The following is a 22892-nucleotide window of genomic DNA, read 5'->3' as shown; positions in this document are numbered from 1 at the left end:
TAGGAATATGGCTGCACAGGGTAGCCACGCAGTCTAAGGCGCCTTGCAGCGGTTCGCGCGGCTACTACCGTCGGAGGTTCGAGTCCTCTCTCGGACATGAGTATGTGTGTTGTTCTTAGCGTAAGTTAAAGTTATATTAAGTAGTGTCTAACTCTAGGGATCGATGACCTCAGCAGTTTGGTCCCACAGGAACTTACCACAAATTTCCAAATTTTCCAAGGCAAGAGCATACCACTTTCAATACGACTGTGTCCAGTAACGTATTAGCGTGTACAAACCAAACTTCGGGTTGAGGACAGCATCTCACTAACGCTTATTAACAGGTGCGATTATATGAGGTATCAAACAAAGATTTCGACTAAGTAAGCAATTTTTTGTTAGGGAGGATGCAGTAAGCTATCTTGGACGTAGGTTCATCGAGTTAAGTAGAAATAACTTCAGACATGCCCCAGTAAAGTGTTCTGGGATCCTTCTGTCCATGGTGTATGTTAATCACCTACTTACTTTAACTTTTGCGCGATCAGTCCGGAAGGACCGCATACTGCAAAAGGTTCCTTCACCATCGTCTTCTATCCATCTCTGCCATCTGCCATGCGCCCACATCTATCATTGACTGTTGTAGGCCTTCATTCAGGCCATTCCACCACCTCTTCCTTGGCCTTCCGGGGGCCGCCTACGTGTGGGGATGAAATCCAGGAGCTTCTGTGGCCACAGGTCGTCTTTCATCCGAGCCCATATCCAGTCCACTGTATTCGCTTGCTTCTACTGATCCCTGCTGTATTGGCATCTCGGTGCCGTTCATCTTCCTCATGGTTGTGTCTGATCCTCCATTTACACGTTTTTGAGTCCAGCATCGGACCTAAGATCTTCCACAGCATTTTTCTCTCAAATACGAGATTTTTTCCCCTCTCTCAAGTACGAGAGTTTATCAAAATCATGCTTTCGGATACTCCGCGTCTCGCAGCTGTATAGTACCATGTGTTACATTAGGATTTTATACAGCCGAATCTTGAACCGTCTCGAGAGATGTCTGGACCGAAGTGGTTGTGTTACGCTGCAGAAGGATCTGTTTTATGCCTGGATCCTGACGTTGAATTCTGCTTCGCATGACGAGTTCTCCGTAAAAAGCTCTCCCAAGTATTTAAATTCGAGGACCCTCTTGTAAGACCAGTCTCCCACAAGCGGTGACTGTAGTTGTCTTGTACCTTGCCTTGACGACGAGCCATAGCGAGGTAATCCACCTTGGTATGGTTTATGGTGGCCATCTTTCAGTGGACTAGTCATTCGTTTCACTTACTCTTCTGAGCTGCTGCGTAAGCAGATATCTCTGTAGGCTAGATATGCCATATTCTTCCCTTCGACTTGGATCCCTTCTAATTTCTTTTTAAAAGTCTCTTGTATTGTCAAGTATGATATCTTGCCTGAGACTGCCACAATTTTAAAGTATGCTGTTACTAGGATTTCCATTTTCACCTTATCGTGTGTTTCACTCAGGCCGATCTCTACGAGGTCGATGAGTTCATGTGGCATCCTCATCTCTTAGACAACTGAACAGGTTCTTGTGATGTTTGCAATGAAAGGCCTTCTTGAAATTAAGAAACAAAATGTGCAGTCCTTTATTATGTTCTCTCAGTTAACTGATGTAGAACGGAGATGTGATCTACTTCAGATTTGTCAAGATGATGCAATTGTCTATAATGAAGTATTGTCCGAAAAAGCTGCACTAAAATTCAGTCAGACCTCGGCAATATGTCAAAGTGGTGCACAGTCTGGCAGCTGTTGGGAAATGTAAATCTTTGCGCTTCTCTGTGAGTACAATTTCACTGACTCAAAATGAAATCTACCAACTCATAGAAAAATCTGGATGTAGCGATATGAAATGGAATGGTCACATACACTGTTCAGCCAGTACATTATGATCACAGCCGGTATGTCCACCTTGGCACGGGTAACAGCGGCGACACATCATGATATGGAGACTTGTTAGGTCCCAGGAGGGAGTTGGCACCACATCTACTCACACAAGTTACCCAATTCCGTAAATTCCGGGGAGGGGGCGATGAGCTCTGACGCCACGTTGAATCAATACCCAGATGTGTTCGATTGGCTTCAGATCTGGAGAATTGCGGGGCCAGTACATCAACTGGAACTCACCACGGTGTTCCTCGAACCGCTCCGTCACACTCCTGGCCTTGTGACATGGCGCATTATCTTGTTGAAAAATGCCACTGCCGTCGGGAAACATGATCGTCATGAAGGGGTCTACGTGGTTTGCAACCAGTGTACATATCCCTTGGCTGTCATGGTGCCTTGCACGAGCTGCACTGGACGGATGGATGCCAATCTGAATCTTCCCAGAGCATAATGGACAGCCGCCAGCTTGTCTCTGTCCCGTGTATAGATGTCAAAGAATTGTTTCCCTGGAAGAAGACGGATTCGCGCCTTACTATCGGCGTTATGAAGGTTTTGGATTTCATCAGACCATGCAACGCTCTGCCACTGCGCCACCGCCCAGTGTCGATGGTCACGTGCCCATTTCTGTCGTAGCTGCCGATGTCGTGATGTTAACATTGGCACATGCATGGGTCGTCGGCTGCGGTGACCCATCGTCAGGAGTGTTCGGTGCGGAATCTTAATTTTGCCACGCGTTAAAGACACTCACCATAGCTGTCCTCGAACACCCGACACGTCGTGCAGTTTTCGAAATGCTCGTGCCGAGCCTCTGGGCCATCACATCTGCCCTTGGTCAAACTCAGATAAATCGCGCGTCATTCCCTTGAGTTTGCCACAGTTGCAGGGAGTGACACTTGTACGGAGAAGGAATGTGTTGAAATCTGCATAGAGCCCAGGACACTGTAAGTAGCGGACAGGGTGTTCCAGAAGTATGCTTATGCTACACCGACACGTCTGCCGCTACCTGCGACCTATTCTGGGAACGCCAAAGCACATTTCCTGCACGAAGCTCCCTGTCCCCACACCAGGTCGTAGTGTGCGTCGCTTTCTCCCAGAGTTCAGTTCTGCAGTTCACCTCTGACGGACAAGCAGTGTTCCGTGTTTTAGTTCTGAGATAATGGAATTCACCGAGACCACCATAGGGAAGCCTTTACTGATTTACAATGGGCACCAGTATACCGTGGACTACACAAACAAACGAGAAATTACTTACTGGCGTTTGTAAAATTTAAAAAGAATAAATGCAAAGCAAGGCTATCCACCAAAAAACACGGTTTTAGGGGAAGGTAACAATGTTTGTATCTCAGATGAAGCAGCACGTGAAGTTTTGCCAGCGCAAAGCTAGCGCTACAGTTTCGTTAGTCCACTTTGAAGAAGTATGGCAGCTCAGAAGGGTGGAACCGAAAACGGGAAAAGAAGAAAAAAGTCAGCAATGAAAATATACTCCTGCGCATGCAGTGTATCTGTGGTAGTAATCGAAGACACGCTGACAGTTGCGACCCACCTGCATCCGTTCATTCTTGACGTCTTCCCCAACGGCGATGTTACCTTTCAGCGGAATAATTGTCCTTGTCTCGGGGCCAGAACCGTTCTACAGTGGTTTGAGGAGTATTACAGTGAACTCACGGCGATGTCTAGGCGGCAGAATTCGCCTGATGTAAATCCTATGGAACCCATCTGGGTCGTTATCGGGCGCCATCACCGCGTACGCAAATTAACGGCCCTTTATTTGCGCGAATTACATGACCTGCGTGTAAACATCTAATGTCACATATCTCCAAAAACCTACCTACGACTGCCGGATCCCTGATATGCAGAATCAGGGATGTATTTCGCTCTAAAGACGGACAAACAACCTATGAAGAAGGTGGTCATAATATGTATTTTGGCTCATCAGTGTACAGGGGAGGCTCCATCCAAAAATTTAACATTTCTTCTACTTTGCTGAGAACAACCCAATTTTACAATCGTGCCTATTACGTACAGCTGTAGCGATACCCAAGTTTTGAAGTCCATAACTTTACTGGTTTTCAAGTTTTGAATTTTTAAATATGATTTTAATGGTATTCTTAAAAACAAAATTTTGGAATTCACATCACAATTTTTACAGTCACAAAAATATAGTGCAACGGTTCTGTGCATACATTTTACGAGAAATATTAATAATTTGTTTTAAGGCTTATTTCAAATTTCAGCCTTAAATTTTCTTTAATTATAGTTACATAAATGTGATGATAAAATAAACAAATTACGGGTATATTTTCGATAATATTAATGCACAGAAGCATGCAAACGTATTAACACTACTTCCTGCAAAATTTTCATTCAGATTGGTTAACATTTGTGATAAAAAAAGTTGGCACTGAGGTTAGAAAAACAAACTTACGGTTAAATCGATTTTAACATCATATCAAAAAGTGAATGTTACTACAATGCACATACCCATTAAAATTCACCGGCACCATAACATTTTTCCTTCCTAACTACATGAGGCTTCGGATCAGAGTAGTTTTTTCTTGAATTTTCGGACTAAAGATCTGCTCACAGTCTTCCTGAGGAGGTGCAATGGTGGGGATGTCTGATTGCAAGCCAATGCCTATTTCCTTGGAGCCTGTTGATTGTGCAATGGGCGTTCGAAAAGTTTTGCCAGTCGTCTCTATTTTTTTTAATTTTTTGCAGGAGGAGAATGAAATGTTTTGTGAAAATATTAGGAACATTTAGCTATAAGTTGGTATATAAAAGTATTTTCTTTTATTTACATTTGAGCCATAATTGACCGTGAAGTAGATGTCAGGTTGCGACAATGGTCGGTGATGGAGTTCTTCTTCAAGGCCGGAGATGACTCTGCCACTTCGATTCATAGGAAGTTGCTCCCTGTTTATGGGGAGGACAAAGTGGATCGCAGCAGTATCCAGCGGCTTTCCAGAGTGGGAAGGAGCGCCTGGTCCCCGGCACGAATCCGCCCGGCGAACTTGTGTCGAGGTCCGATGAGCCGGCCAGGCTGTGGATGGTTTTTAGGGGGTTTTCCATCTGTCTCGGCGAATGCGGGCTGGGTCCCCTTATTCCGCCTCAGCTTCAGTATGTTGGCGATTATTGCGCAAACAAGTTCTCCGCGTACGCGTACACCAACATTATTCTACACGCAAACATAGGGGTTACACTCGTCTGGTGTGAGACGTTCCCTGGCGGGTCCACCGGGGGCCGAACCGCACAATAACCCTGGGTTCGGTGCGGGGCGGCGGAGGGGTGAAGTGGACTGCGGCAGTCGTCGTGGGGTTGTGGACCACTGCGGCTGCGGCGGGGACGGAGTCTCTCCGTCGTTTCTAGGTCCCCGGTTAACATAAAATACAATACAATACTCCCTAAAGTTATATTTACAGTCAACAGGCAAAGAAACTGATTTCCAACGACTGGCGACCAATTGTGTCGCTTCAGTTTTCCTGGAAATCCTGCAACTCGTTTTTTCCAGTTTGCGTTTATGCCAAGTTCGGGGCAAAGATGGCTCTGTTTGATGGTGACAAAAATAAAAAATTATTTTTGTCATCTTTCGGTGTACCACAGCCCCTTACGCAATCCGTATTTCAAACATTTCCTAGACTTACTTGTAATTCGAATACAGCCAAATCATTTCGGGATCTAAGAGTAGATACTCCTAAGATGTGAAACAGCCATTAATCTTTTTCGTTTTGAAAAAAATTGACGATTTAGGGTAGTGTTCTATTAATGTGCTTCAAAACTTTGGGAAACAGAAAAAAAAGAATACTCAAAGAATGAATCTGCAGTTCGATCAAGTTACCGTACTGCTTTTCAGCTTGCAAAGGGTTGCGCACTTTCACCGATTTTCGTGATATGTTGATAGTATGGAAACTCGGCTACAGCCAGAACTTTTACACCTACAGTGTGAAGTTTGGTGTGATTAGTTTCAGAGCAAAATTAGTCTCGTATACTTCTGTTTCTTCAATGTAAATTTGCATGACTTTACAAGTTTGCGGCTACGACGTTTAGACTTACATGTGTATGTTGCTTTCTTGCGTAATGAAGAGAATGAAATCCACCCACAGTCCTCACTGGTAGACTTCAACTTCAGAGCTTTTCTTCGAATTAGTATTACTCGAAAAGTGGTACCCGACATTTATTGTTTAGTGAAAAGCAAAATAAGTACTGTTCATTGAAATTATGTGTTTTTAATGTTTAACGTTTAAATAAAATACTAAGGAAATGTAAATCTGTCAATTTAAATTTCGTCCTAAAACGGCAGTCATCATACGGCTGCAAGAGTCGTAAGAAGTAGCTTGTTTCTCACTTAGGTGGCCCCCGTTCTTTGCATCGTCAAAATATTAAACGAGATGTTGAATTTCACACTCATTTCTCATTATGTTGAATTTCATTGTGAGTTCTCATAAATACAAGAGCCTTAAAATAAATTTGTCACTAACCGTGTTAATGAGCGATGCTGAAGCGATACACGCTCGCTCACGGCTGTTATGTGTGATAGCCACGTCGCACGAGCAGCTGTGCTGAAATGCTAGAATACTTGGTGCGCCTGTACCTGTGAAAAGCGGGTGAGGTAGCCGTGAGCTCCAGGCTCCGTCCGTACGTGCTAGTCCGTGCAAATGTCACTCCGTGCAAGTGTTCCAACCCTTCCCCATTCTACACACGGACAGCACGCTCACTGATAATACAAGCACCGTGCGCGTTTCTGACTAGCAGTCATTCCTCGCCAGGTGACACTACTATCGCTTAGATGGGTTTATATTGATAAGTAGGTAGACGATCAGAATGTTCTGGCTGATCAACGTAAGCAAGTGGCAGACTTTGGTTAACTGAAGGGATACTAGGAAAGTGCAATCAGCTTACAGAAGAGATAGTTTACAAATCATTTGCCGCGCGGGTTTAGCCGAGCGGTCTAAAGCCCTGCAGTCATGGACTGTGCGGCTGGTCCCGGCGGAGGTTCGAGTCCTCCCTCGGCCATGGATGTGTGTGCTTGTCCTTAGGATAATTTAGGTTAAGTATTGTGTAAGCTTAGCGACTGATGAGCTTAGCAGTTAAGTCCCATAAGATTTCACACACATTTGAACATTTGAACAAATCATTTGTGCGATCCATAATAGCATATATCTTAAGCGTCTGGACTCACAGGAAATAGGGCCAATTATGACATATCGTTCCTGCAGGGTACGCAAAACAGGACTGACTAATTAAAGCACCCACAGTGGCTTTTAAGCTGCATTCTTCCCATCTTCCATAGCAGAATGGAATAGGAAGAAAAACTAGTATGTAGTACATACGAAGTACCCCCTACACGCACTTCACAGAGGTTTGGATAGTGTAAATCAGAATGCTGAAGCCGCAATAATGAACATGCACCGCCAGAAAAAAAAATTGAAGCACCCAGAAGACTTGGTTGGACGTCAATTTAATTTTACACACGTACACACCGTCTGCGGGTATGTAAGTAATTATAATTGCAGTTCTCTGTGACAGAAAGAGCGGCCACATGAGAGAATTAGTGCTGTTGAAGTTTACTGTTGTTACCAGGCGTGGTAGGGTGTAGAAGAGGCATGAACAGCTACAAACGTTGAGTGGTCACTGTGAAGGAGATGCCACATGCTCATGTGAGACAGCGTTATGAGCAACTAACAGAGTTTGGTTAGTGACTTAATACCCTGCATAAGCTGCCAACAACACAACACAGACGACCGCAATTCGGGTGACTGGACTGTCAAGCATCGACTGCTGATGACTGGCGTCACATCACGTTCAGCGATGACTCTCAGTTCTCCAGTACGCTGGATGACAACGTCGACGAGTATGGGGGTCCCTTCTTCCAATGTTTTGGAGAAGCACATCAATACCACGTCTCACTTGAGGAGCCATTGGGTGTGACTTCAGGGCACAGCTGGTAGTGACTCGGGGAACTGATGGAACAAGAGTATATCATGGATATCCTACTTACTCATGTGTTACCTGTCATTTGACAATTCGTGGTGACATTTTTCAACGGGACAGTACTCGTTCACACATACCACGTATCGCTGATCTGTCTTCGCGATACTGGAGTACTGCCATGGCCAGGAAGATCCCCAGATCCATCCCCAACAGGACACGTGTCGGACCAGCTCGGACGTCAACCAAGGAAAGCAAGAACTAGTTACAATAGTTGTGGGGCGCCTTGCCTTAGGAGAGAACGCAAAGGCTTTATAACGACTTTCAAACGAATTATTACGTTCATCCGAGCCAGAGGATATGCAACGCCTGCTGATAAGTGGGCTCATTCTCCAAAGTTGTTTGTAAATTTGACTTGATTTTGTAATCACTGAAATAACAACGCATACCAGTGAAGTTTCGCTTCGTTCCCTCCTCCCCCCTAATAGGTGCCTCACGTCTTTTGTCAGGCAGTATACAGGGTAAGTCACCTAACGTTACCGCTGTATTTACTTCGTAAACCACATCAAATACTGACGAACCGATTCCACAGACCGAACGTGAGGAGAGGGGCTAGTGTAATTGTTTAATACAAACCATACAAAAATGCACGGTAGTATGTTTTTTAACACAAACCTACGTTTTTTTAAATGGAACCACGTTAGTTTTGTTAGCACATCTGAACATATAAACAACCACGTAATCAGTGCCATTTGTTGCATTGTAAAATGTTAATTACATCCGGAGATATTGTAACCTAAAGTTGAAGCTTGAAACCTCCGACGTTCAGTTGCGTGTTGTAACAAACACGGGCCACGGTCGCAGTGTCCGCATGTAGCGCTTGCTGCTATTGTTATTCTGCATTCGTCTCCGCACGCAGACCAACTGTAGTACACCGTGTTACCAGACGTCTGTGATAGTGTAGTGTTGTAGAAACTGTGACCATGGTGTATTCGAACTCTGAAAAGGCGGAGATGATACTCATCTATGGCGAGTGTCGACGAAATGCAGCTGAAGCCTGCAGAGTGTGTGCAGAACGGTACCCGGACAGAGAGCATCCAACGTGCCGCACATTGCAAAACATCTACCGCCAACTGTATGCAACAGGTATGGTCGTAGCACGCAAACGGGTCCGTAACAGGCCCCTCACAGGAGAAGCTGGTGCAGTTGGTGTGTTAGCTGCTGTTGCCATGAACCCACACATGAGTACACGGGACACTGCGAGAGCCGGTGGACTGAGTCAAAGTAGTGTCATGCGCATACTGCATCGTCACCGCTTTCACCCGTTTCATGTGTCGCTACATCAGCAATTACATGATGATGACTTTAATCATAGAGTGCAATTCTGTCAATGGGCATTAACAGAGAATGCGTTGCAGTTCTACCTGTTTACCGATGAAGCGGGTTTCACAAACCACGGGACAGTGAATCTATGGAACATGCATTACTGGTCCGTGGACAATCCTCGCTGGCTCAGACAGGTAGAGCGACAGCGACCGTGGACTGTAAATGTATGGTGCGGAATCATTGGCGACCACCTCATTGGTCCTCACTTCATTGCAGGGGCCCAAACAGCTGCAACATATATCGCGTTTCTACAGAATGATCTGCCAACGTTGCTCGTAAACGTCCCACTGGAAACGCGTCGACGTATGTGGTATCAGCATCATGGTGCACCTGCACATTCCGCAATTTACACTAGGCTGACCCTTGACAGGATGTTCGACGGGCGTTTCATAGAACGTGGAGGACGCATAAATTGGCCAGCCCGTTCTCCTGATCTTACACCTCTGGACTTCTTTCTGTGGGTACGTTAAAGGAGAATGTGTACCGTGATGTGCCTACACCCCAGAGGATATGAAACAACGTATTGTGGCAGCCTGCGGCGACATTACACCAGATGTACTGCGGCGTGTACGACATTCATTACGCCAGAGATTGCAATTGTGTGCAGCAAATGATGGCCACCATATTGAACATCTATTGGCATGACATGTCGGGACACACACTATTCTACTCCGAAATTGAAAACGGAAACCACGTGTGTACGTGTACCTCACCCCTCATGGTAATGTACATGTGCGTCAGTGAAAAACACCAATAAAAAGGCGTTAGCATGTGGACGTAATGTGCTGTTCCAGTCTCTTCCGTTCCTAAGGTCCATCACCGTTCCCTTTGGAGCCCTACGTAATTCGGTGCTCTCCGATACACACGATCGAACAGCGGAGGAGCGGTACTCAAGCGTCAACTTTAGGTTACAATATCTCCGGATGTAATTAACATTTTACAATGCAACAAACGGCACTGATTACGTATTTGTTTATATGTTCAGATGTGCTAACAAAACTAACGGGATTCCATTTAAAAAAACGTAGGTTTGTGTTAAAAAAACATACTTCCGTGCATTTTTTTATGGTTTGTATTAACCAATTACACTAGCCCCTCTCCTCACGTTCGGTCTGTGGAATCGATACATCAGTATTTGATGTGGTTTACGAAATTTATCCAGCGGTAATGTTAGGTCACTCACCCTGTATATTCAGCACATATTAGTCACAACTACTGGCTTTTGTGAATGATACACCCTGACACAAAAGCCAAAGTGGCCTATTTCAGATCAGTTACATCCACTTGAATCACGATGTTCATGTTCCTCGCAATCAACATACATACTCCGCAAGCCGCCGTACATTGCAAGACTGGGGTAATCACTACATGAGTTCTGACTGAGGAAAATACGGAGTAAAATGTGAGCCGTAGCAGTACTCAGGAGGTACACTAATGACCATTAAAATTGCTACACAAAGAAGAAATGCAGATGATAAACGGGTATTCATTGGACAAAAATTGGTTCAAATGGCTCTGAGCACTATGGGACTCAACATCTGAGGTCATCAGTCCCCTAGAATTTAGAACCATTTAAACCTAACTAACCTAAGGACATCACACACATCCATGCCCGAGGCAGGATTCGGATCTGCGACCGTAGTGGTCGCGCGGTTCCAGACTGAAGCGCCTACAACCGCTCGGCTACTCCGGCCGGCTTCATTGGACAAATATATTATACTAGAACTGGCATGTGATTAGATTTTCACGCAATTTGGGTGCATAGATCCTGAGAAATCAGCACCCAGAACAACCACCTCTGGCCGTAATAACGGTTCAAATGGCTCTGAGCACTATGGGACTTAACATCTGTGGTCATCAGTCCCCTAGAACTTAGAACTACTTAAACCTAACTAACCTAAGGACATCACACACATCCATGCCCGAGGCAGGATTCGAACCTGCGACCGTAGCAGTTGCGCGGTTCCGGACTGCGCGCCTAGAACCGCTAGACCACCGCGGCCGGCTCCGTAATAACGGCCTTGATACGCCTGGGCATTGAGTCGAACATGGTGTGTACAGGTACAGCTGCCCATGCACCTTCAATACGGTACCACAGTTCATCAAGAGTAGTGACTGGCTTATTGTGACGAGCCAGTTGCTCGGTCTCCATTGACCAGACGTTTTCAGTTGGTGAGAGATCTGGAGAATGTGCTGGCCAGGGCAGCAGTCGGACATTTTCTGTATCCAGAAAGGCCCGTACAGGACCTGCAACATGCGGTCGTGCATTATCCTATAGGGTTTGGCAGGGATCGAATGAAGGGTAGAGCCACGGGTCGTAACACATCTGAAATGTAACGTCCATTGTTCAAAGTGTCGTCAATGCAAACAAGAGATGACCGAGACGTGTAACCAATGGCACCCCATACTATCACTCCGGGTGATACACCAGTACGGCGATGACGAATACACGCTTCCAATGTGCGTTCACCGCGAAGTGGCCAAACACGGATGCGACCATCATGACACTGTAAATAGAACCTGGATTCATCCGAAAAAATGACGTTTTGCCATTCGTGCACCCAGGTTCGTCGTTGAGTAGCTACCTGTCTGTTATGCAGCGTCAAGGGTAACCGCAGCCACGGTCTCCGAGCTGATAGTCCATGCCGCTGTAAACGTCGTTGAACTGTTCGTGCAGATGGTTGTTGTCTTGCAAACGTCCCCATCTGCTCACTCAGGGATCGAGACGTGGCTGCACGATCCGTTACAGCCATGCGGATAAGATGCCTGTCATCTCGACTGCTAGTGATACGAGGCCGTTGGGATCCAGCACTGCGTTCCGTATTACCCTCCTGAACCCACCGATTCTAAATTCTGCTAACAGTCATTGGATCTCGACCAACGCCAGCAGCAATGTCGCAATACGATAAACCGCAATCGCGATAGTCTACAATCCTACCTTTATCAAAGTCGGAAACGTGATGGTACGCATTTATCCTCCTTACACGAGGCATCACAACAACGTTTCACCAGGCAACACCGGTCAACTGCTGTTTGTGTATGAGAAATCGGTTGGAAACTTTCCTCATGTCAGCACGTTGTAGGCGTCGCCACCGGCGCCAACCTTGTGTGAATGCTCAGAAAAGCTAATCATTTGTATAATAGAGCATCTTCTTCCTGTCGGTTAAATTTCGCGTCTGTAGCACGTCATCTTCGTGGTGTAGCAATTTTAATGGCCAGTAGTGTGGTAAGGGAACAAACATAGCTTAGTTATCTGGCCGGCGATCGACGTCGGCAGAATGGTGTGCAGGCTGCAGGCTGACGGGACGCCCCCGCCATTAGCGGAGCTGTTGGTCGCAGGTATAGAACGGCGCGGCGCTGTTTGCAGGTCTGGCCGGACGCGGCAGGGCACGGCCCTTCCCTTCCCATCCCATCCCACAAAAACCACGCACCGCCGCCGCCCTGCGTGTGCTGCTACAATAGCACTGCACACCACCTACTGCGGCTTTCACCAGTGCTGGGAACTTCGTGCCGCTCTCATTCCTCAATATTCCTCTCTGAGTGGTCATCCCCAGCATTTTTTACAATTTCTATTCTTACCACTGGCCTACTGCAAATTGAAAACATGTCTCACTAGAAGCGTTTCGTTTTCATTGACAGACTGTCAGTGGGATTAGCGATATGCACTAACACAGTTGCTGGTGGTTTCGCGTACACAACTTACAAAAAGACAGTGCACTGGAGGGGCTCTCATATGCACTCAGGTGATTCACGTTAAAAGATTTCCAACATGATTACGAGGGTAATCCCAAAAGTAAAGTTTCCTATTTTTTTTATAAGTACATAGACCTGTTTACTTCTACAATGGTTTACATCAGTTTACAGCTTGAACATTTAGCTAGTTTTCGACAAAATCACCATTTTTGTAGACGCTGTGGCAGTTTTTGTATGTCCATGTCATACCAGCTCGCCGCCATGCTGTTCAGAAAGTTATGAATCTCATCTTCCAGCTCGTCGTCGGAGCTGAATCGTTTTCCGGCCAAATGTTCTTTTAACCTAGGGAACAGATGACAGTCACTGGGCGCCAAGTCAGAACTATAGGGTGGGTGAGTGATTATGTTCCACTGAAACTGTTGCAGGAGAGCAACGGTTTGCCGAGCTATATGTGTGGGCGAGCGTTGTCATGGAGCATGTGTACGCCCTTGCTCAACATTCCTCTTCTCCGGTTCTGAATTGTCCGTTTGAGTTTTTTCACAGTCTCACAGTACCTGTCAGCGTTAATTGTGGTCCCAGTTGGGATAAAGTCGACCAAAATACCCCTGTCCACCCCAAAAAACGGTTGTCGTGACTTTACCGGCAGACTGTGTTTGTTTGAATTTCCGCGGCTTTGGGGAAGAAGGATGCCGCCACTGGCGTGATTGTTGCTTGGTCTCAGGTGTAACGCGGTGGGCGCAGGTTTCGTCACCCGTGACAATTGATTCCAGAAAGTTGTCCTGTTCGGCTGAAAGGCGGTGAAGAAATGCGCGGGAAGCATCAACTCGTTGCCGCATGTGGTCCTCAGTCAGCATGCATGGCACCCATCTTGCGCACACCTTCCGGTAGTTCAATGTTTCCATTAAAATTCTGTGAGCGGTGCTTCGGGAAACCTCAGGAACCAACGTGCAGAGATCGTCCAGGGCGATGCGCCGATCTTCACGCAAGCTCTGCTCAACCTTCAACACTGTCTCCTCAGAAATTGACGGTCTCCCGCTCCTTTGTTCGTCGTGAATTTCGGTCCGACCAGCTGCAAACTCTCTACACCACTTACGAACATTTTTGACATCCATGCACGACTCACCATACACTTCCGTCAATTGGCGATGGATTTCAATCGGCGCAGTGCCCTTTGCGTTCAAAAAACGAATAGCTGCGCGCAATTCGCACTCGGCGGTAATATCCAATGGGAGTTCCATTCTCAATGGCTGCCGAGCCAAGACTGAGCGCCTCATCGCGGCGTGCGCATGTTTACACACAGCGCGTGAAGCACTCTTCATAACAGTGTGACCAACTGCCACACAAACAGCGTTCTCTAAAAAAATAGGAGACCTTACTTTTGGGGTTACCTTCGTATAACTGCACGACGGGAATTAATGGACTTTGACAGTGTATTGGTAATTGGAGCTAGACGCATGGGACATTCCATTTTGGAAATCATACGGGAATTCAACATTCCGAGAACCACATTATCAACAGTGTGCCGAGAATACCAAGCTTCATTCATTACCTCTCACCAACGACAATGCAAGGCCGATGGCCCTCACTTCACGATCGAGAGCAGCGGCTTCTGCGTAGAGTCGTCAGAGGTGATAGACAAGAGACATTGTGTGAAATTAACTCATACCCTCGACAACTGTAAAACAGTAGCCAGGTCAGATGAGTGCCGATTTTAGTTAGTAAGAGCTAATGGTTGGATTCGAGTTCTAACAAAGACATGGACCTAAGTTGTCAAAGGGGCACTGTGCAAGCTGGTGGTGGCTCCACAACGGCGTGGGTCTTGATTACATGGAGTGGACTGGGTCCTCTGGTCCAAGTGAACCAATCTTGACTGGAAATGGTTGTTTTCGGCTACTTGGAGACCATTTTCGGCCATTCATGGACTTCATGTTCCCAAACAACGATGGAATTTTTATGGATGACATGGTGTATAGAAAATTCTGGACAATTCGAGCTTATGATCTGGCCACCCATCAAACATTTATGGGACATAATCGAAAGGTCAGTGCGTCAACAAAATCCTGCGCCGGCAACACTGCCGCAATTATGTATGACTGTAGAGGAAGGAGGGCTCAATATTTCTGCTGGGCAAACGAGGTCCGACATATTAGGAGACATACCATGTCTTTTTATCACCTCAGTGTCCAATAGACTTTACAATAGATTTACTACAGAATGACGTATTTTTACTAATTACTTGAAGAGTTTTCTTGTTCCTTATTAGACGTTTTAATGTCATCTGAGCTGGAACATGCAGCCGGCCGGTGTGGCCGAGCGGTTCTAGGCGCTTCAGTCTGGAACCGCGCGACCGCTACGGACGCAGGTTCGAATCCTGCCTCGGGCGTAGATGTGTGTGATGTCCTTAGGTTAGTTAGGTTTAAGTAGTTCTAAGTTCTAGGGGACTGATGACCTCAGAAGTTAACAGCCATTTGGAACATACACTGCACACATTTATTGATTTTGTTTACTTTCAACAATTTGACGCCATCTGCTGTGGGAGAAGTGGAACTTAATAACAAACTGGTCACAGATTTTGCTTCTCTTCGTTTTCTTCTCGTTTTCCTGCCATAGATAGTGTACAAAATAATAACAAAATTATCAGCAAAATTTTGTTCCCAAACTGCTATATAGCATGGTTCCTACAGGAACATATCCCAAGGAGAAAAAAGAAAAAAATAATAACATTTTGGCGCTGTGTGATCTTGTAATGTGCACTAAATCGGAAGACATCTTTAATCACACCATCATCATACAAACCACCTATTCTAATTAATCAGAAGTAGACCATAATGTTGATATCATCCTAATCTCGCAAAGAGAAGATGGAAATAATATAAGACCGACTAGGGCACATAGAAAGGCATATAGGCAGTCATGTTTTTTCTTGCCCTATAGGCCAGTGGCAGGAAATAAAATCCATTGTGTTTCTGCAATGTACCCTGTGGAATGCACTGTACAGCGGCTTATCTGATCAAACTTATCCAGGTACCCCTGTTTAATGCGGAACTGGTCACTACATGTCATGGGCAAAAGGAGGCATCACCGAGCGAGGTGGCGCAGTGGTTAGCACACTGGACTCGCATTCGGGAGGATGACGGTTCAATCCCGTCTCCGGCCATCCTGATTTAGGTTTTCCGTGATTTCCCTAAATCGCTTCAGGCAAATGCCGGGATGGTTCCCTTGAAAGGGCACGGCCGATTTCCTTCCCGATCCTTCCCTCACCCGAGCTTGCGCTACGTCTCTAATGACCTCGTTGTCGACGGGACGTTAAACACTAATCTCCTCCTCCTCCAAAAGGAGGCGGGGCGCATTGTGTTTGTCAGTAGACAATCAGTAACAGCAGACTGGGTCGCTCAGGACTCAACTTCGAAAGTGGACTAGTCATTGAATGTTATCTGAGTAACAAATCCATCTGAGATATTTCAACCCTTCTAAAACTGGTGTCCTTAGGTTAGTTAGGTTTAAGTAGTTCTAAGTTCTAGGGGACTGATGACCTCAGAAGTTAAGTCCCATAGTGCTCAGAGCCATTTTTTTCTAAAGCTGTCAAGTCTGTTGTTGGTGATGTGACTGAAGTGGAAACGCCAGGAAGCAACTGAAATCTAGACTAAGTCCAGACAGGCATAATGTACAGACGATAAAGTTACCGTGAAACACTGCAGAGTGTAGCTATAAGTAAAACGCTTGGAATCACGGAAGGAATCACTTGTGAGTTCCAAAGTGCTACCAGCTGTCCAGCCAGCACAGTAAATGTACCAGGAAGTTAAAAAGGCCGGGGCACAATGGTCGAACAGCTCTTCATAAGCCATACATTTATGTAGTCCGCGCTAATTGGCGCTCGAGGGGGTGTAAAGAGCGACGCCACTGGAGAATGGATGACTGTAAACGAGCAATTTGCCATCATGAATTACGGTATACCATGTGGCAATCGGATGGAAGTGTTTGGGTTTGGCGAACGCCTTGAGAAAATTACCTGCCGACTTATGCTTCGTCACGAGTGAAGAACCGATGAGGTGGTATTGCGGTATGGTGGTTTATTTGTGGTTAGTGTATGGCCCCCCTTTCGCACTTAAGAAAACGGTAAATCGGGAACGATGTAAACACATTTCACAGCGTTATGTATTGCGTATGCTACAGGAACAATTCGGAGACACTGATTTATTGCATCAGCATGACGCACCCTGTCATACACCAGCATGTGCGAGGCGAGGCAATGGTTTGTGGACGATAACAATGTTGCAATGAGCTGGCCAGCCCAGTGTCCCGACCTAAACCCAGTGCAACACTTTTGAGACGAGTCAGAACGTCGACATCGCTTCCTTCCAACGTCACCGCCTTCTCCGGTTTCAGCTCCTCTGAAAGAATGAGTTGCCATTCCTCGACAGACATTCAGACACCTCGCTGAAAGCGTCCCCTGCAGAGTTCATGCAGACATAAAGGCGAAGGACGCACTCACCCGATATTAATATTCATTAATAGGTGTCTGTATATTTTGATCAGATAGGGAATACAACAAAGGTTAATAGAACACAATCCCGATATGACCAAACTTCCCCGAATTGTCTCCGAAGACGAATTTTGCTGGTGACTAAGTTCACATTTTTTTATTTAGTGTTATTTTTATTTTAAAATAATAAGTACTTAATATAGGCAAATCTGTAAACTGAAAATGCGTAAGTATTCCATCACACGAGTTTCGTTTCACATCTTTAAAACATCAGTATGGTCTACAATCAAACACATTTTAAAATCACAACACAGTGAACAATGGAAGTGGAGTGTTAAGTTGGAATGAGTAAAATGCCGAAAATCGGACGTCCTGGGCACGCAGACCAGCTAAGTACAGATCCAAGACGGCACATATGCAGCAATAAGATCACAAATTACCTGTGCAAATGCTTCACATTTGAAAAGTAGTGAAACGCTTATGGCACAATACACACAACTTTTCATCTAGTTGCCTTAGACGAATCAGATTTCCAAGAATATTTACAATAGCTTGTAAACGAAATGATTTTAGATCTAGAACCAAAATCAGATTTGTAAATATGTTTTATTCCAGACCACTGCTGACGCTTTAAATGAATGAAACGAAGGGCTTCTCGCTGAATAGCTGCGATTATTTAGCAGCTGGGAAGAGAAATTTCAAATACCTTAAGTAACTGAACAGCAACTACGAACACCATGGTTACATAAATGATAAATGTATAGATTTACAACTTTTGTAGTTATTATATAAGCTGATAATTCTAAATTATTGTAAAATTAAGATGGTATGTTCTCGTAGTTCACAGGTTACTCACCATCAAAGTGGTGCGTTGCTAAAATCAATGTATCTTTATTTTCTTATACATGCGCTATACATATCACTTAACAGTTTATATTATTAGTATTTGAACCTTGCAGTTACCGGCAAAGTACTACGGATGACAATGGTTGACTAAGCGGTAGCAGTCGCATTAAGTATTACTTAGGAACACTCACCGATAAAAGATCCGACGTGGTTCCTGCAAGAAATCAAACATCGATTAATGAAAATCTGGAGTGCAATAATTATACTTTACAAAATCTATTATATTGCATTGGCAACTTGTGCAAGCATTTATAACTTAAAGCAACTGAGGAACGCTGAAAATTAATTGGAAAGATAATGTATACTATGATGAACAAACAATCGGTGAAGAAGGAAGTCTTTCTTTTACCTGAAAGACAGGCAAGTTAGTGGGAAATGCGCTCGATCTCCTCGATTTCTTAATTTAAAAATGATGTGGTATGGCGAGGCAAGTACGTCCATACAGAGTGTTTCAGCACGACTTTTTAAAAATTTGGGGATTGGTGCCTCACACCAAAAAAAGAAAAAAATGTCTAGTAAACATGGGCCCTTAAATGCATACCTTAAGAGCTAAGAACACTTGCTCATCTTAGCTACTGTGAAACACAGCTCTTCTACTGAACAAGTGCTCATAGCTCTTATTGTATGCACTTTAAAACTCATGTTTACGAGACTTTTTTTTCTTGTTTTGGTGTCAGGGAACAGTCTCCAAATTTTTACACCCTTCACACCCTATATCCACCCTGATACATCCTGTATATGGCGGAACTAAGTGGAGAGTCGCATTAACGCAGTCGAAAGACTAAAAAATTATGAGTAAGTTACAGGCAAAGTTGGTGCAGTAGGCAGGCCAAAAATAATTGATTTATTAATAGTAAAGCAAGGAGGACATGGAAAACACAGTTACAGTAAGCTATTGCTTACAAGAGCGATACAGCCAAGTTAAAATTTCACGACCGGGGATGGCAGCAACAAAGGAGCATCTTAGCTATCCGGTCCCTCGGCCGAGCGTTGTTGTACAAGCTACATGGTGTGCGAGTGATTCGTGTGTCTGATGAATCACTCCTTTCAGAATACCATATTGACACAATATGGGAAACCGTTTTGCCGACACACCTACAGTCACGTCACTGAGATCAGACTTTCTCAATAAGGACTGAGTATGAAATAACTGCCTCCACACTGAGCGGCTGATTGACACATTAAAAAATAATTAATATTCTAAGTCAGCTTACCACATCGCAATCTTTTATAACAAACACATACACACACACACACACACACACACACACACACACACACACACACACACATGCGCGCACGCAGACACCGTTACATGTTCCTGCCTAGTTGGGTCAGAGCAGTGCGCGCGCGCGCCCGTGTGTGTGTGTGTGTGTGTGTGTGTGTGTGTGTGTGTGTGTGTGTGTGTGTGTGTGGGTGAGTGAGAGAGAGAGAGAGAGAGAGAGAGAGAGCGCATTTTTCGGAAGCTGAGCTATAATACTCAACTTCTTTTATATCTTCCAATCAGCCGCTCAATATCTCCACTTTACAGTAACTGAAAGTCTTCACGCATTCTATTGTTTGTATTACCATTATCATCAGACATTAATGCATCAAGAGAATGGTAGTATCGGCGCGTTCTATATCTGTCATTTAAATGAACTTTATTACAGCACAGGCACTGTTAGGTAATGGCTGAAATTCAGATCTCTATTCACAGCTGAGGTGCAGTAAGTACCGACGAAAACAAGTTGCAAACGTGCCCCAAAAGTAGCTGTGCACAAAAGCTATAATTCATCAGCCGCAGGCTGATGTGTAATCTAACACCAAGCAGAGGTTTCGAAAAACATTGAAGACAATTTGGTATAGCGTAGTCACAAATACAGTACAAAGCGAGCTAGTCGTCAATATAATGCAATCTATACACCAGGTGATTGCTCTGTTGCACCGGATGCCGTTAGGATACTGTCCACTGCAGGATACTGAGAACGTCTGCTATAAGCCTATACACTTATGGGCCAAAACATTAACATCAGCTGCTTGACAACGTGTTGGACCACCAGTACAGTAGTGATCACTACGGCATGGATTCGACATACTGGTGGGTGTCAGATGCGTGTGGTACTTCATGTCTATAAGGTCAATCAATTCCCGTCAATATAGACCGATGGTTTGTGGGCGCTGAGCTGGCAGCAGATAGCGTACGACTCGTGTTCCATCGAGTTCATATCATAAAACTTTTGATGGCCAACACATCAAAGTAAGTTCACCATCGTACTCCTCAAAACGGTGTGAGCACGATTCTGCCCGTGACAAGCACAGTTGTCCTGTTAGAAGAAACCATCGTCACGGAGGAAGACATCAAGCACAAAGAGAAGGGTTTACCAGCAAGGTGATCCTTCAGTCCTCGAAACAGGAAAACGTCGGCAGTGCCAGGTTCGGACTGCAGGGCGGATGACCGAAAACGTCCCAAGCGAATTTCTCACGCGGCAGAGCTTGCGCCTGCCGGGTAGTAGGGCAAAGTATCCTACTTCGGGTTGTTGTCTAATGCTAGGCAGCTGAATATCTCCATTCCTTCACGCTGCACTGTGTAGCTCGTTCCGACAATCAGTAGCTAGGTTCATTGGGATACGCTAGCGTGAGTTTGGTGCCGAAGCTGTTAACGTTTCGCTCTCCACATCTATTTTTGCAGTGTGGTCAAGATAAATATTCTTCAGTTGGAAGTCTTTCCTCAAGCCAGGTAAGGGGCACTTTCAAAGTATTTCATATGAGATATTAGTTTGAAGCATGCTCTTCCTTACCTAATGGATAAAACTGTCGTCCATCGTTCACGTAACAATTAGGTTGTGCGTAAACAGAAGTAAGGGATGGTTCCTAATAGCGAGCAGAAATAGGTTGCACTATTTCGAGTACCTGAAATTTAGCGGCAATATATACAACTAGATTTTCTGAATTTTATTCGAGAGACAAAAACGTTGGTCCGCTCGTGGGTAGGACATATTCCAGAGCCGCAACAATGGAAATGGCTGCAAATGGTTTAAATTATTTGGAATATTCTTGTGATCCCCTGGTTTAATCATCTATGGATTTTCCTTCTGAGTACTCTGCAGCAGTTTCTATTTTTGAAATCAGCTCGCCTCCTCTGCTTCCACTATCATACCTAGCACCACGAGCAGGTAAAGCAGTAGTGTTGACGTCATATTCCTTAATAAAACTCTCCGGAGCAGCCTCTAGCTAAAGGGAAAAAGGTAGACGTGTACCAAGACTACAGGAAAGACGCCACCTTCAACACAACCTACTCCAGGAGCTCCGTTTGTTGCATCTGATAGACCTTCAACACCTGGGGCTGCCAAAAGGAAGCTGTTCGTAAAGAAGAAACTGAGAGGCATGTAACGGCTGGATCATGGTCAGGAATACTCTGATTCAAGCCTTGATGAAAACATGTTGAAAGCCCTTGATGAGAACACCTTGAAAGACTCACCAGCTGAATATGTAGAGGACAAGGAGTGTATTTACTGCGATCATCTGTGGTCAACCGTTACTTCTAAAGACACCTGGATTGAGTGCATCTGTTGCTTTCGCTAGTACTATGCGTTTGGAAAAATTTTAAACATGACTTCTGTATCAAAATGCACAAAGACAACTTTTTCGTTGTAATGGCTGAATCGTCTGAAGAGTAACCGACAATAATGCAGCACTCTCTAGTTCTGTAACAAACTCATGGTGTGAATACAGACTATGTTGCAAATATGTTTCTTGGGTTTGCCGCCGGATCGTATTGTGTAACTCTTACAGCACGCTCCTTGCACCAGTGAGTGACAGCAGCAGCTACCACCAGCTAATGATGTGGAGCAGCTACATCGATGAAGTATTGAGCGAGTTACACAATGCGATCCGGCTGCAAACCCGAGAAGCGTAAATGCAACAGATCCGTCGGTAAGGCATAAAGTCACAAAGACTGTGTTGCTAATTCATGAAATTTTAGTATTTATCTGCGACCCGTGATCAGGAAAACTGAAAACCCTATATTAGGAACCATATTTCCTAGAGGTAAAAATTACACGTTGTAATTCTTTGTCCTGCTACTACAGATTGAGAAAATATTCGAAGATTTTCTGTAACGGTAGTATTTAAATATTCCCTTGTAATAGTACAGCACATTTTCCATTATTAAAAGACTGCTAATTCAGCGGCAATCTTAACTTTAAAAACGGTACCCGATAACAGGTCACTTTCCCCTATGCGGGAGTGCATTGTCCTGCAACAGAACAATTCCACGAGAGAGAGGTTGCCTCTTCTGCGGTTCTGGATAGCCTGACGAAGACATTCAAGGGTAGCACCACAGAGTGCATCACTGTAGACTGTTGTGCTGCGGGGCATGAAATCGACGAGTAGGACCACTTCAGTCCCCCAAGAAACAAAAGCCATCAGTTTTTAACTTGCATTTTGCTCGAACTTGCATGGTTTCTGTGGCGAGTGAGGATGACGCCACTCCATAGACCAGGCTGTTCCAGCTCGTGGGCTCCGTTGTGAGCCGCGGAGCGCTCCCTGCTCCAGGGAGCCGCGTCGCTCGCTGTGACGTCAAGTGGGCCGGCACGCCGGCACG

General features: G+C 45.1%; 1 protein-coding gene across 2 annotated transcripts in view; it reads right to left on the bottom strand.

Annotated features, from left to right (window-relative positions):
- Positions 1 to 22892, bottom strand: part of LOC126413891 (uncharacterized) — an 870590-nt gene that overhangs the window by 494668 nt on the left and 353030 nt on the right. For both annotated transcript variants that reach the window (XM_050083304.1, XM_050083303.1), the window contains exon 3: positions 18439 to 18461. In XM_050083304.1, the coding sequence (XP_049939261.1) occupies positions 18439 to 18461 (23 nt within the window). The remainder of the gene's footprint in view (positions 1 to 18438; positions 18462 to 22892) is intronic.

This window comes from Schistocerca serialis, chromosome 1, assembly GCF_023864345.2.
Source record: "Schistocerca serialis cubense isolate TAMUIC-IGC-003099 chromosome 1, iqSchSeri2.2, whole genome shotgun sequence".
In the NCBI taxonomy this organism is placed as follows: Eukaryota; Metazoa; Arthropoda; class Insecta; order Orthoptera; family Acrididae; genus Schistocerca; species Schistocerca serialis.
The sequence above is the reverse complement of the archived record's forward strand: the minus strand, read 5'-3'. Positions and strand labels throughout refer to the sequence as shown.